The sequence below is a fragment of the Furipterus horrens genome, unplaced genomic scaffold (genome assembly GCF_987537825.1).
Source record: "Furipterus horrens unplaced genomic scaffold, mFurHor1.1.pri manual_scaffold_2, whole genome shotgun sequence".
Taxonomy (NCBI): Eukaryota; Metazoa; Chordata; class Mammalia; order Chiroptera; family Furipteridae; genus Furipterus; species Furipterus horrens.
This window is the reverse complement of record NW_028327172.1, coordinates 49,955,883-49,968,806: the sequence shown is the minus strand read 5'-3', so window position 1 is coordinate 49,968,806 and position 12,924 is coordinate 49,955,883. Positions and strand designations below refer to the sequence as shown.

Here is a 12,924-nt window from a genome sequence, read left to right as displayed (position 1 = left end):
GTGTATATCAGCAATTTTCAGCCTTTTTCATCTCATGGCACGCACAAACTAATTACTAAAATCCTGCGGCACACCAAAAAAAAATTCTTTTTGCTGATCTGATGAAAAAAGGTATAATTTTGATTTATTCACACAGGACTGCTATTGTTGTGTTGGCTGTTGTCATTTTTTAATTTGACAGTTTAAGGAAAAAGAGGTCAGTGCCCCTGACTAAATAGTCAGGTATTGCATATCTTAAAAATTCTTAAGGCATACTAGTTGAAAATTGCTGGCATAAATGAAAGCCAGTTTTCTTAGTCCAGAAGTTTGTAAGATGGATTGATTTGGAACTATTTCTCAAGTATATGGTCAACACGGAGCCAGCAAAAGCATTATTTTTGGATGTCTTTTCCAGAAATTTTATGGCTCTCTTAAGTCTGGGGCTTGACCTCCAATTTCTTTAGAGAAAGCTAAATTTAAGAAGGTGTTAAATTTAAGAAGGTGTTCAATTTTTTTTCCTATTTCTTTGAAAACACTACTAACATTTTGGGTCACTTCTATGATAGTTATTTTATTCTTCAGTGCCCCTTGTCTATAAAGTCTCAAAACACATGTGGGAAATGCCAGCTTCTGATTACATTTGTAAAATTCCAACTTTGACCCCAAAGCTGTGATTATTCAAGATGCCAGATACACAGAATTATTTAGTAGGCTTCGGGAGAGCTATCCAAGCGTTTAAATCTTGATTCTTAAACAAATCCTCCTCTGGGAATAAAGATCAAAATAATACTTTGGTGATCCAGTTACCAGAGTGAGCAAAACCAGAGAAGATGAATGATACAGACCACAGAATCCTCTGGAGTTCTCTGTCCACCTCTCAATGGTAGCTCTCAGAGGGTTTTTTTTTGAGGGGGGGGGGTGTATTTTTTGGTAATCAGTCCTCAAGTGAGAATTCACAAGGCACTCACAAGGTACTCACGAGGTAACGGCACCTGTGTGATGGCTCTGTGCTTCTCCCGCCTCAAAAATAGGACCTGTGACTGGACAGCACAGATGCTGAAAAGGGGAAAGAGGAAAAGGACAGGGATCTACCCCAGGTCATCAGAGCACAAATCCGGTTAGTTGATGGTTCTGGGAGGTGTTAGCCCACACGTAGTAGGGAGAGAAACGAGAGGTCAGTTAGTGGGCCTTGTGAGTCTTTTTCAGCATGGGTGCCATTGGCCACTTACTTATTGACCATCCAAAGTGAGAAGAGTGTTAATGTGTCCCAAGTCTTAACAAAAACATGTCTTTGATGGTTCGCCATTCATCTGAAAGAAATTTGGATGATTATAATCCCCCACCCCCACCCCCTGGGGCTGACGTGCTGTTATGACCCTTATTTAATCTGGCCTAATGTGTTCCAATGATACAACTATTAGAGTCACCAGAGGCTCCTAGGGAACCAGAATGAAATGCTTCTTGCTGTGTTCTCCATAGCCTTCAACTGGAAGCCCCTGAAGCTTCTTGGGATTATCCTAAGAGAAACTTTTGTTGGTACAGGCAAGAAAAGGAAAGAAGCTTTCCTATTGGAGGTCAGAGAGAGGCTAATGAGATCTAAGACCTCACAGACCAGCCTCATGCCCAAGGCTCAGAGTCTATGTAAGGAACAGCTGTGTTCCACCACTGTCCCCAGCTCCATGCATAGTGACAGGGATGTAGGAGCACAAGAAACACTGGTGCAATGTTAAAAGAATCAGCATGGACCAAGAGGAAAAAACTCCACTGCCATCGTCTTCATCCTGAGGGTCTGAGGAGAAAGATGAAGGAATTTTGTGAAGCCCTGAATCCACCATTCATAATACAAACTTATGGACATTATGCCACCTTTTCTTAAAGTTAGTACTTTAAAATCATAATGAATTTTTAAGTGACCATACTCAAGGACATATATGCCAAGATTTTCAAACAACAAGAGCAATACTGGTATGTATTTCTACATATACCTCTTATAAATAAATAGAATTGGACTTGAAAGACCCAGTTATCACTTCCATTTTCAATAGCCAGAGACGAGGAAGCTCTAGTCATTCTGAGGAAACTGTTAGACTTAGTACTGACTGGCTGTTACCAGCTTTTGGATTCACATCATGACTTGAGGTCACTGTGTGAAGTAACCTCTTAATTTGTGGAGTCAGAATTTGAAGTTTGAATGTCCACTTTTGTCTCCTGAAACCCACAATGTTGATTGCAACCTGAGTCTACCTCAGTCGCCTCTACCAGCTGCTATTGCTGCCTGCAGTCTGGAGAAATTAGTAAGCATTGTTAAAGGTATTAAAAACATATTTACATTTAATAGAGATCTTTATTAATAAAAAATTCTCAAAAGTAAAATGGCATTAGAAGAGAGAGCTCTCTGAAGTCAGCCCCTGGGCTTAGGGGGATTATCCAATAGAGTGGATATAACCCATACTCATCACCAGAGCCATGATATCACCATTGAGTGTGGAGACAATCAGCGTGTTTCCTGTTGGAAAGCTTTTCTCAAAGTGGATACTGCATGATGGTATGGCCATTTGGGTCGCAATGGTGGTGTCTCATTCAGCCTCGTCACCCTTCCCAACCCTGTGAAAGAAATCTAGGTTCACCCCATCTCTTCTACAGCTGGGTTCAGAGTTTGCACAAGAATATGTGATGATGACCCTCTACACAGCTGAGTACAACAGCTGAGCCAGGAGCTCCTGTGTGTTGTTGCTCTCTGGTGGCATGTCCTGGGAGCTGACGGCTAAGAGAGTTTAGATCACGTCACAAAGTTAGATGAATGAGCTTGACTAAGACAAAAGTGACAGATGAACCGAGGATCCAGAAAGCCTCTGTCTTAGCCAGAGGTGTTTCCTGGGCTGCTGTACCCCCTGCTGGCCCTGTTCCTCACTCTTGGGCGTCCCACAGCTTTCTTTCTTCACTCCTGCTTACTAAGCCGCTCTCCTTTGTCTCCCCCGGTGTAGCCTATTGCCTCACGAACTCCATGGTGTCTATAAGCGTGAAAGAGAAGCACGCAGGCCCAGTTAAAGTCTCCTCTTCCCAATTTTCCACTTGGCTGTGCAGCCTCCAGGAGCATATTTCATCTTGAAACAGAGACCCCATGGATACCCAAAGTGAGAACAGAGCACCTCGTCCACCAGTCTTTTGAGGCAAAATATATATTGATGAATAGCAACAGTATCCTACCTGGAGGATTGAAAACATAAAACTTACGTGTTTTTATGAAGAGAGTAAGAATGTCCTTACAGATAGAACTTCCAGGTTTCCAGATAAGGCCCCACCATTGCAGTACAGTCCCAGCTATGGACTTTGGATTCAGGTGTGAAACTGAACTGAGGATGGGGGCCAGCCTGGCAGAAACTATTGGGCCCTTCAGGAGACAACCATGCATCTGGCCTGTGGGAGCACACGTGGGGCAGTCATAGAGAGGGGAGTGAAAGGGAAGCTCCTCAGTGATTATGGCTACAGCCTAGGTGGGGACGGTGGAATGCTGTTAACTAATTTATTCTGGAAATGAAGAGATCTGCTCTGCTTTAAACACACAGCGGGGGTTTCTTTCAGAGCAATGTTTGAGCCCCACCCTCACAAATAAGGAAAATTTTAGGTTGCAAAATAAGTCATTGCTTGAATACAACCACTTCATTGGGAAACAAAGCATACATCATTCTGTGTTTTGGGTTAATAAGCATTGAGAAGTGGTCAGATTTTCTTTTCTTCTTCTTATTTTTCTCAGTGACATCCATTGACCAGCACCTCAGAGTCTTTGTAAGATGCGCAAATGAGAGATGCATCTTACTTAGAACACCAGGCATTTGGCATTCAAGTCTTATGTGGGCACATGTGTCCACAGAACATTCCAAAATGGCAAGCAGATAATCTAGTGGTATATTTGACTCAACCCACTTCCTTAGTGCGCATCAAAGATGATTTCAATATTGCGTAGTTGTAAATTCCAGCTCCCTGGAAACCCTTCTGCCCAGACAGGGTGCACTTGCTTTACGCCACTGCTGCCCCAGAAGGGAAGTTGGATGCTGCTCTGGGTAGACCAAGGGCAAGGTCTAGTTTGCCATAAAGCTGAGCACACCTGACAGAACAGGAGTGTGGCCACTTCTGCAGCTTCCCATCCTCCTTTTTTGTCCCGTTTCCCCTATCCATATGTCTTCTCATTTTTATGATCATGTTTGAGTTGAAGTTCCTTTTGGCCCTTCCTGGAGAATGTGCTTGCTCTCCCTCCACCTCTCTCATGTTATCTGATCCCAAAATGTGGGGTGCATCCCTGCTGTCTCCCCAGCACCTGGCATGGTTATGTGGCAGGCAGTGTTGCACTTAATTGATCCTACCTTAAATGTCCTGTCTTTTATTTCCCAAGCGCACTATCTGGATAGGGTAGTTAAAGGTATGGTCTTCCTTCCTCTATTTTCCTGTTGTCTTTGTGTGTGTGTTTGTGTATAAGCATAAAGAAGAAATGCATATATTTTAAAAATGTATATACACCCCGTAAGCATGGTGTCTGGATGCTGCCACATCCCCAGCTTTGTCACAACATCCACTGCCCCGAGAGCAGGGTTTTGGTCACAAGGTGATCGATGTCCCTGGAGTGTCATGCTTCCCCCCACAGTGCTCAGTCTGTTTGTGACATTACCATTGCGCTGCTGTCCTTCCCTCCCCATACACACATACACTCCTCATCCTTCCTACGCCATCTCATGTCACCCTGCCCGTCCCTTACGGCCCTGGTTCATTAGAATGAAGATAGTGGGAGCCAGGGTGGGTGGCCTGAGGGAAGCGGACACCCCAGAGCCAGCTAAGAATCTGAAGAGCTGCATTCTGATGAAGCACCGCTAGTACTAGATACTGTGTGGCTCTGGAGGAAAGGGGGAAACAGACCCCTGACCTCAAGGAGGGGATGCTCTTTTGTTTTGTGTTTTTTCCTTTTCAGAGGCCCGACTTTTGGTAAGTCTTATTTTTGATGTTTACATTAATTAGGGGGTGCCTAATTTTCCAATTAGGCCTCATTACTCATAAGAATAAGTCTCAGGATGATCAGCTATGTGCACTCCTAAAAGACACCAAGCTCCCCAAGGAGAAATGCCATGCCCTAAGCCCTAACACAGCACCTGGCACAGAACAGGGGCTCAGTGGTTAAGGACTCAGGCCCTGGAGTCAGACTGCCTGAGTTAAATCCCAAGTCCAACACTTAAGGAACTGGATGACCCTAGGCAAGTTACTTAACCTCCTTTTACTTCAGTGTATTTATAAAAGAGGCTTATAACGGGACCCACCTCATAGGGCTGGCGTAAGGATTAAGTGAAATAATGAATGTCGAGCGCTTAGCACGTGGGCAGGAGTGGTTCCCAGCAAATGTTAGCCGTGCTATTTTACCACCATGCTTACTCTCACCCTTGATTTGGTGAAAGACTTGTTAGCTAGGCTAATTTTTGAAATTTTAAAGAAAAAGCTAAATTATCTTTTAATAAGAAATAGCAACTCCTGTTTAAAAACTTATGGAAAGGGTTTTGAAGAAACATAAATTGCTAAATGCCTTTCAACTTGGACATCTTTTCCAAATACAGCAAAGATGTTACTAGGGCCCATCGGATGGGTACCTGGTGTTGAAAAGCAAAATTCCTCACATTTCACATGTTGGTCTTCAACTGAAAATAAAATAATTCCAGCAAAAGAAAGTAGTACCTGTGAGTCTCTTCAGGAATTTCACAAATAATCATTAATGGAATCATCAGAACAGATTAAATTTAATAGTGTTACCATCTGTTTGGTGGATTTTTCCTACTACGTAAAGCAGGTCCCATTCATGAGTCAGTGAATCATAAGTTGCTCTAAAAGACCAATGTTTCTGGGCAAAATTTAGGTCTGGACCAAGCCCCCATCTGGCTGACTTTCTGGTATAATAGGTATTAATCCTAAAAAAAGAATTCAGAGACCTGTATAAATGCAAGCTCAGGACTTGTCAAAATATAGCGCTTCATAGTTCAAGGAGAAGGCAGCCTCTCTTCTGTGCTCCCAACTGCATTGGTAGAGACTTAAGAAAAGGCATTCACTCAACATACACATTAAACTCCTTCTAAGTGCCAGGAAATGTGCGTACCACACAGCAGAGATAGCCCCTTCTCCAGGACTGCCCACAGTCTAGCAGAGAAGACACTAATAAAACAATTTCAATAAAGAGGGTTATTATAGAGGAAGTCCAGGGACCACTTAGCAAGGAGATCCGCCAAATGCAGGCAGGGCCTTATAGACCAAGATTGTGAACCTTTATGTAAGTGAATGACAAAGTCACTGAAGGTTTTAAAAGAAGGATAATGACTTGATGACATTTGTGATTTGGAAGGATCGATCTGGCCATATGTTGGAAAAGAGTTGAAGGGGAATATTTGGGGATAAGGAGGTCAACTAGACTGTTGTTTTTATCTAGATAGGAAATGATAGTGACCTTGTCTAGGGAAAAGTACCAGAGGACCAAAGAGAAATGGGACATTTTGATACATGATAGGTGGGTGTATTGCACAGCCCCTTGACTAAAAATTAAAAAACATCAAGGATTCTAAAAGTCTTCTAGTCATACCTGATGCTAGCTTCAAGGGGGGACTTCTTCACAGGCTTAAGCAGAGAGTTGAAGATAAAGTGGTCCCCTGTCATTTAAAGGGCACCGTTTCTTTTGAAAAGCTTAGCCCTTCTCTAAACCTTAAAATCACATTGTTTTGGCTCTAACAAATGCCTGGTGTGAGTCCTTCCAGAGGGGATTGTTAATGGCACTTGGGCTCTCTGAATTATTGATGAGTTTCAGGGTTTTTGAAATTAATGAGCTTCAGTAGTGGGTAAGGATAGGCATATTGCTTTTTAAAAGGCAGCCAGTTGCCCTGACTGATGTGGCTCAGTGGGGTGGGCATCATCCCTCAAACCATAAGGCCACTGGTGCATAAGGTCACCGGTTTGATTCCCAGTCAGAGCACATGCTTGGGTTTCATGCCAGGTCCCCAGTTGGGGATATGGGAGAGGCAACCAATCAATGTTTTCTTCCCTCTTTTGCCTTTCCTTCCCTCTCTCTCTTAAAAATAAATAAAATCTTCTTAAAAAGAAAGTCAGCCAGTCACCTCAGAGGAGGCTCCCTGTTACTGGCTAATGAGGTGTGATTATCCCAGGAGCAGATTGCTGAGATAATCACTCAACCTGCAGGTACTCAAGGTCCCTCTGAAACCCTGAAATTGATAGGACAGTGCAGACCCTGCGGGCGTAACTTGGTCCATTTAAAGAAACGGTGGATAAAGTGTTCCCATGATTTCACATGCGGACCTTTCAGAGAACACCTGCTCCTCCAGGCAGTTTGAAAGCAGCACAGAATGTGTGTACCAGACACTGAGCGCTAAGATGAGGTCACTGGAGCAGAGCTCCCCAAAGTGGGTTTTGTGGGATGGAGTACTTTACATTTCTGTAAATGGCTAATGGGAGAAAGTTCTGAAGTCAAATTGGAAAATGTCCTGATATCCTCATAAGCAGGTTTCTTTATTATAAGACTTCTCAGAGCCTTTCATATATTAATATTGAGTGTGACTTTCTAGGATAAGACTATAGGATACAGTGTTTTTCAAACTTACTTGATCACAGAAGCTTGTTTTTGATGACCTCATAGAAGTGGTATTCCACAAAATTTACACTGAGAAGTATTGTTTGAGATAAAAGACCCACTTTAAAGCCTTCCTGGAACAAAGTAGGGTAAATAGAATATAAAATTCTTGAGGTTAATGTGCTAGCTCATCTTTGTGTGCCCTACAGTTAACACAGGTCTTGCATCCAGTAGGTACTGAGTCAAGTTTGTTGAAATGAAGAACGAAATCATCAAATCTGAACTTGCTTTGACCTTCTTACGAGGTTGCTTACACTGGAAGGACTTAACAGGTCATCTCATTCAAACTCTCATTTTATAGATAGGGAAGTTGAGTCCAAAAAAGGAAAAGTAACTTTCCTAAGATCCCACAACTTAGGCAGGAGGTACCAGAACCTAGATTTCCTAAGTCACCTTTATGGAGTTTATATTCCAATAGAAGGAGTAAGACATTAAACTAATTGCAAAATTAATAAGTATACTTGGGACGATTTTTCTCAGGGAGGACAGGGTGCTGGGAAAGCATGAAACTGTGGCCCTGGGCTCGGATGCACAGCCCTGAACCCATCCTGCTGTCTCCCGTGCAGCTGCATGCGGATCCCCGTGTCACTGGGCTTGTCTGAGGTCTCTGGCAAGGTTTGCATTTATGAGGACCATAGCTTTTGACCCAAAAGTTGACACAGTTTGAACTGGTAAAAGTTATTTTCTGTTTTATGAATTTCTTAGTGAAGCTATACAACATTAAAACAAATAAATCCAATAATAAAAAGAAAAGAATAATAGCAGCTATCATTTATTGAATACCTACTTATGTTACCACTGGGCTAAATAGTTGATGTACATTATTTCATTAATCTTCTCAACAACTGTTTGAATTTAATAGTACCTCCATTTTACAGATAAGAAAACTGAGGCCTAGAGAGTTAAATAATTTATCAGTCATCCCACATGTAGTAAGTAAAGTGGTGGGGCTGGCATTTGAACTGAGGTCGGTCCAGCTCCAAAGTCCACACTGTATTACAACACATTGTTTTTTAAAAATGTTTAAGATTAAATATTGTGAAATTATAACTGCTCTAGAAAATATTCTGATCTAAATAACTGTCTCAAGTTTTCTATTTTGCCTTTCTATAAGCCCTACCTGAGGTTATGGGTACAACATAAGATATTACTCAAATAATAGGTAAAAGTGAATAGAAGACTCAAATATTGTGTTCGAGCTATAAGTCAGGCTTTGTTAATCACGCATACATGATCTTATTTAATTCTCCCAACAACCCCATTTTATAAGTTGACTGAGGCTCAAAGAATTGAATATTGCCTAGGTCCAACAGCCACTGAGTGGCAGTCAGCCTTTGATACGGTTCCCAAGCTTGCACTACTGCACAGGAGATGCTCTTTCATCTCACCAGGGGCTACATCTTAGAGCAAGAAACAACAATCTACCAGTCTTAACATTTGGACCCTGTTTCCTCCCAAGACTGATTTCAAATACAAATAAGGTTTAATTGACAGTAAATCCCAGCTGGATGGACCTGGATTTGAATGGGACTAATTGAGGAATGAGGGAGTCTGTAATTGTGTAGATCGGGAGCAGTGGCTGATTTTGGCTACCAACTTAGAATGCCTGGGTGGTCACCTGCACGTCACAGCACTGCTCCTGCACTTTTGTAACTGCTTTCTCAATCACTTTTGGGTGGCAATGCTGGTGGCTTCTCACCTTTCCCAACAGGATTCTGCTGTGCAAAGACTGCATAGCCTACACTTGCTTCTAAATTTCTGGGGGAAGCCCTCCTAAGCTTGATGTACACACTCAATCAGTGTTTCTTCCATTGAATGGGAAACACAGTGGCCAGATCGATTGATTGATTGCTGTGTGAACATCTCATATAAATGAGCATTTTCTTTTCTTTTACTTTGTATTAACAGTCAACTATCAAAAGTCCTCGAAACGCTCAAGTGTTAGATTCTAATTGATCAGCCATTTAGTGAATACCTACCTTGGCCTAGGTGTGGATAGCTACATTCACATTTGTCCTATTTAAGAACAATTGGTTGATTTTCAGTTATTTCATGGCAGAAAATTCACTTGGTAGCCATACTTGTAGCAGTTTGCCACTCATAATAATAAATTTTTATAGATGACAGAGTGCTTTCACATCTCTCCCTTTCCCTAAGACTGAGCACAGGCAGAGAGAAGACATGAACGCTTGCCAGGGAAAGGTGGTTTTTTGATAGCTCCTCTGAGAAAGGGGTTGGCAGGTTTGTTAAAATGGGGACTTATAGTAAAACAGAAACTGAAGTGAACCAAGTAATTTAACAGATTCTCAGACACAGATTTCTGAGCCACATGCTCAGAAAGAGGGGTTTGAAAGGGTAGTCATCAAAAACCTGTAAATCTATTTGAATAGTAATAAAAACTCCCCACCTTGTGATATAGTCAAAGCAGAACCAAGGCACAGTCTAAACACTGCCTGACCCTTTTAGATTAAATCATGCGCGGCCCTCGCAGACAGATGGCCACTCCTGTCTTAGGTTCCCACCATATTTTGTACATCTCCCTTAGGACACTTAGCAGTGAAATATTTTGCTTACACAAATCTGTCTCCTTTCATAAGCTACATGCTTCCCAAGAATACGAACTAGGTCTGATTCATCTCTGTACCTCCAGTGCTAGTGCAGAGAAGGTGCTTAATGAATGACAGGCAGGCAGGCAGATGTAGGGTGAACAAAGTTAGGGAAGGGCAGCCTGCCCGTGTCTGCATTAGCAGTTGCAGGCGGCCCTGGGTAGTCTCGCTCATGTCAGTCATCAGGGCTCCTCTGGGTGTAGAGCCCTTCTAAGTGGCTGCAGATAAGATGGGAGGAAAGAGAACCAAGGACTCTTCCTCAGAGCAAAGGCAGTTGTTCAGCAGGAAATAGGACAAAATAAGTGAAAAGTCTAAGGTCTGATACAGCTGATCTAGAAACAAGAGCTGTAAAAAGGCACAGCCTTTAGAAGAAGACCCAGAGGTGCTGAGGGGATATGAAGAGTAAACAGAGAAATGACTGCTTTGTCCCAAACAGCTGCCACCCACAGGAAAAACAGGAGTGAATGAGGAGCAAGGATCGGACAGGAAGTGCCACTGGTCAGATTCCAACAGGCCTGTGACCACTGACCCCCACTCTAGAATCCTGATGGCTATTGAAAGAGGGGGTATTAGATGCAGAAGATGTGGGTTTCAGACCTGTCCCTCCCACTTCTGACTATGCCACATCCTGACTGTGCAGCCTTAGCAAGTGCTCCGTCTCTGAGTCCAGGTGGCCTCTCGGTGAAATGGAAGTTCCTAATGATACTGGTTTCCCTGGGTGCTCAGGGCACCCATGTGCTGATAGATGTGAAAGCATTTTGTCAGTTGGCCAGTGGAGTGTGAGTGTGTATGACTGCACTTGGCCGTGGACAATCAGACCTCACTCCCGTGTTCTTTGCCTTGCAGAGGGTTGCCCTGGGTTGTGCAATGGCAATGGCAGATGCACCTTGGACCTCAATGGGTGGCACTGCGTCTGCCAGCTGGGCTGGAGAGGAGCTGGCTGTGACACTTCCATGGAAACCGCCTGTGGCGACAGCAAAGACAACGATGGAGGTAGGGCTGTGGCGCCCATGAGCTCTACGCAGCTCTGGGTTGGGGGCAGCTCCAGGTGGACAGTGGGCATTACTGAGCTAACAGGCCACCGACACACTAGCGGGCCAATCAAGGACTTCTGCAGGGCACGCATAAAACTGTTCTGTGGTCTAAGAAATGAATGCATATCACTAGTTCCATTTGAATTAATTTAAAAATAAGTAAATAAAGTTAATTGCCATCAGACAGTAAGTGCAGAGGAGAAAGCATATGGAGCAAAGAATTTTCTAACAATTCAATAGTGGAATGAATTACCTGACAAAGCTATGAGATCCCCTTCGCTGGAAGTGGACAAGAAGAGGCCATCCAATTCTGTATCACAGGAAGTGGCAGAAGGGATGCTTCTGCAAGGTTGAGTTACCTTGAGTCAAGGTTCCACCTCCTATGATTATGGTGGTAAACCCTCATCAAGCACATTGGGGGCCACCATCTGCCCCTGTGAGCTTGTAATAGAATTTTTCTTTGCTGTTGGTTTTTTTTTTTTTTTCTAAGTACTGGATAGTCAAAACCCTAAGGAAAGGACGCCTCATCTTGTGAAACGTTTATTACCTGAGAGTGAAGAGATCAGGTTCTAAACCCTGTTCTTTGCCTCCCTGTGTATCCTTAAGCAAGTTATGTGATATCTCTGGGCCTCACGCTTCCTATTTATAGAATGAAACAGTTGGATCATAAGGACCATTCCAGTCCTTATATTAGTGCTGGAATTAGCCTCCACCTTTCTGTTTTGTAAACTTGGGTAAATACAACCATAATGTGTTCTGCTTTCCCGCTTGGAAGGTGGATTGGTTCTTCCTGACCCCTACCAATCTTGGGAGTTATAAAGAGAATAAAAATATAGAAATATTTTTTAAAACTGGAACAATTAACCTTCCTTTCTAACGATGGCCTACCATTTGGCCTGGTCCAAATGTGTTTATGCAGCTCCCTCACATTTCTACAGGGGACTGTCTAGTATACAGCAGAATAGGAAATCAACAGGCCAGAAAGTTTGTATCCCACCCTTTGGGAATTCTCTTCTTAGAATGATGCTATAATCTCAAAGCACCATAAGGATTAAAAGGCCAATTGTGTGTTGTTGTGATTACTCTGGTTCATTTATTTGCCTTGAGCTGGCTATAGCAACCTGGAAAGGGCTATTTCAGGCTGCTGGTCTTTGTCTGATCCAGTTTTCCTTCTTTCTATCTGCTGCCTGTATCCAGGAGGTGTTTGGGCCTATCCACCTAGGCCTGGGTCTGTGGAGTAATTGTCAACAACAGCTCGCAGGGCTGGGCCTTTGTTGCCAGGTAGAGACAGTGTGTCCATGTTCTCTTCCTGACACCCTACAGGGTTGAAATGTCCCTTAATATGAAACTTGTGTAGTTCATTAATTTTTGTGCTCCATCAATATCCAGAGTTCCTATAGTGGGGCCAGGCCCTAGGCACAAAGATGAAGGAGTCTTGTCCCTGCACTCCAGGAATGTAGATGAGGAGGAATGGCCCAAAGTTAAGTGGAATGGGTGGTCATAAGCACTGTTGTAGAGCGAGATGTTGGTAACTGTGGGAGTGGGCAGATATTCATTAGACAGCTGACACTTGAATAGGGTGGTATTTCCAGAAAGGAAAGGGCTTTCCATCCAGACAGATCATTATTGCAAAGGCAGGCTA

At 43.1% G+C, this 12,924-nt stretch overlaps 1 protein-coding gene across 1 annotated transcript in view; it reads left to right on the top strand.

Annotated features, from left to right (window-relative positions):
- The window catches only part of TENM4 (teneurin transmembrane protein 4), a 382,101-nt gene that overhangs the window by 273,051 nt on the left and 96,126 nt on the right, over positions 1 to 12,924 (top strand). Inside the window, 2 exon segments of the mRNA XM_090265745.1 lie at positions 4,370 to 4,396; positions 11,095 to 11,241. Of these exon segments, the coding sequence (XP_090121871.1) occupies positions 4,370 to 4,396; positions 11,095 to 11,241 (174 nt within the window).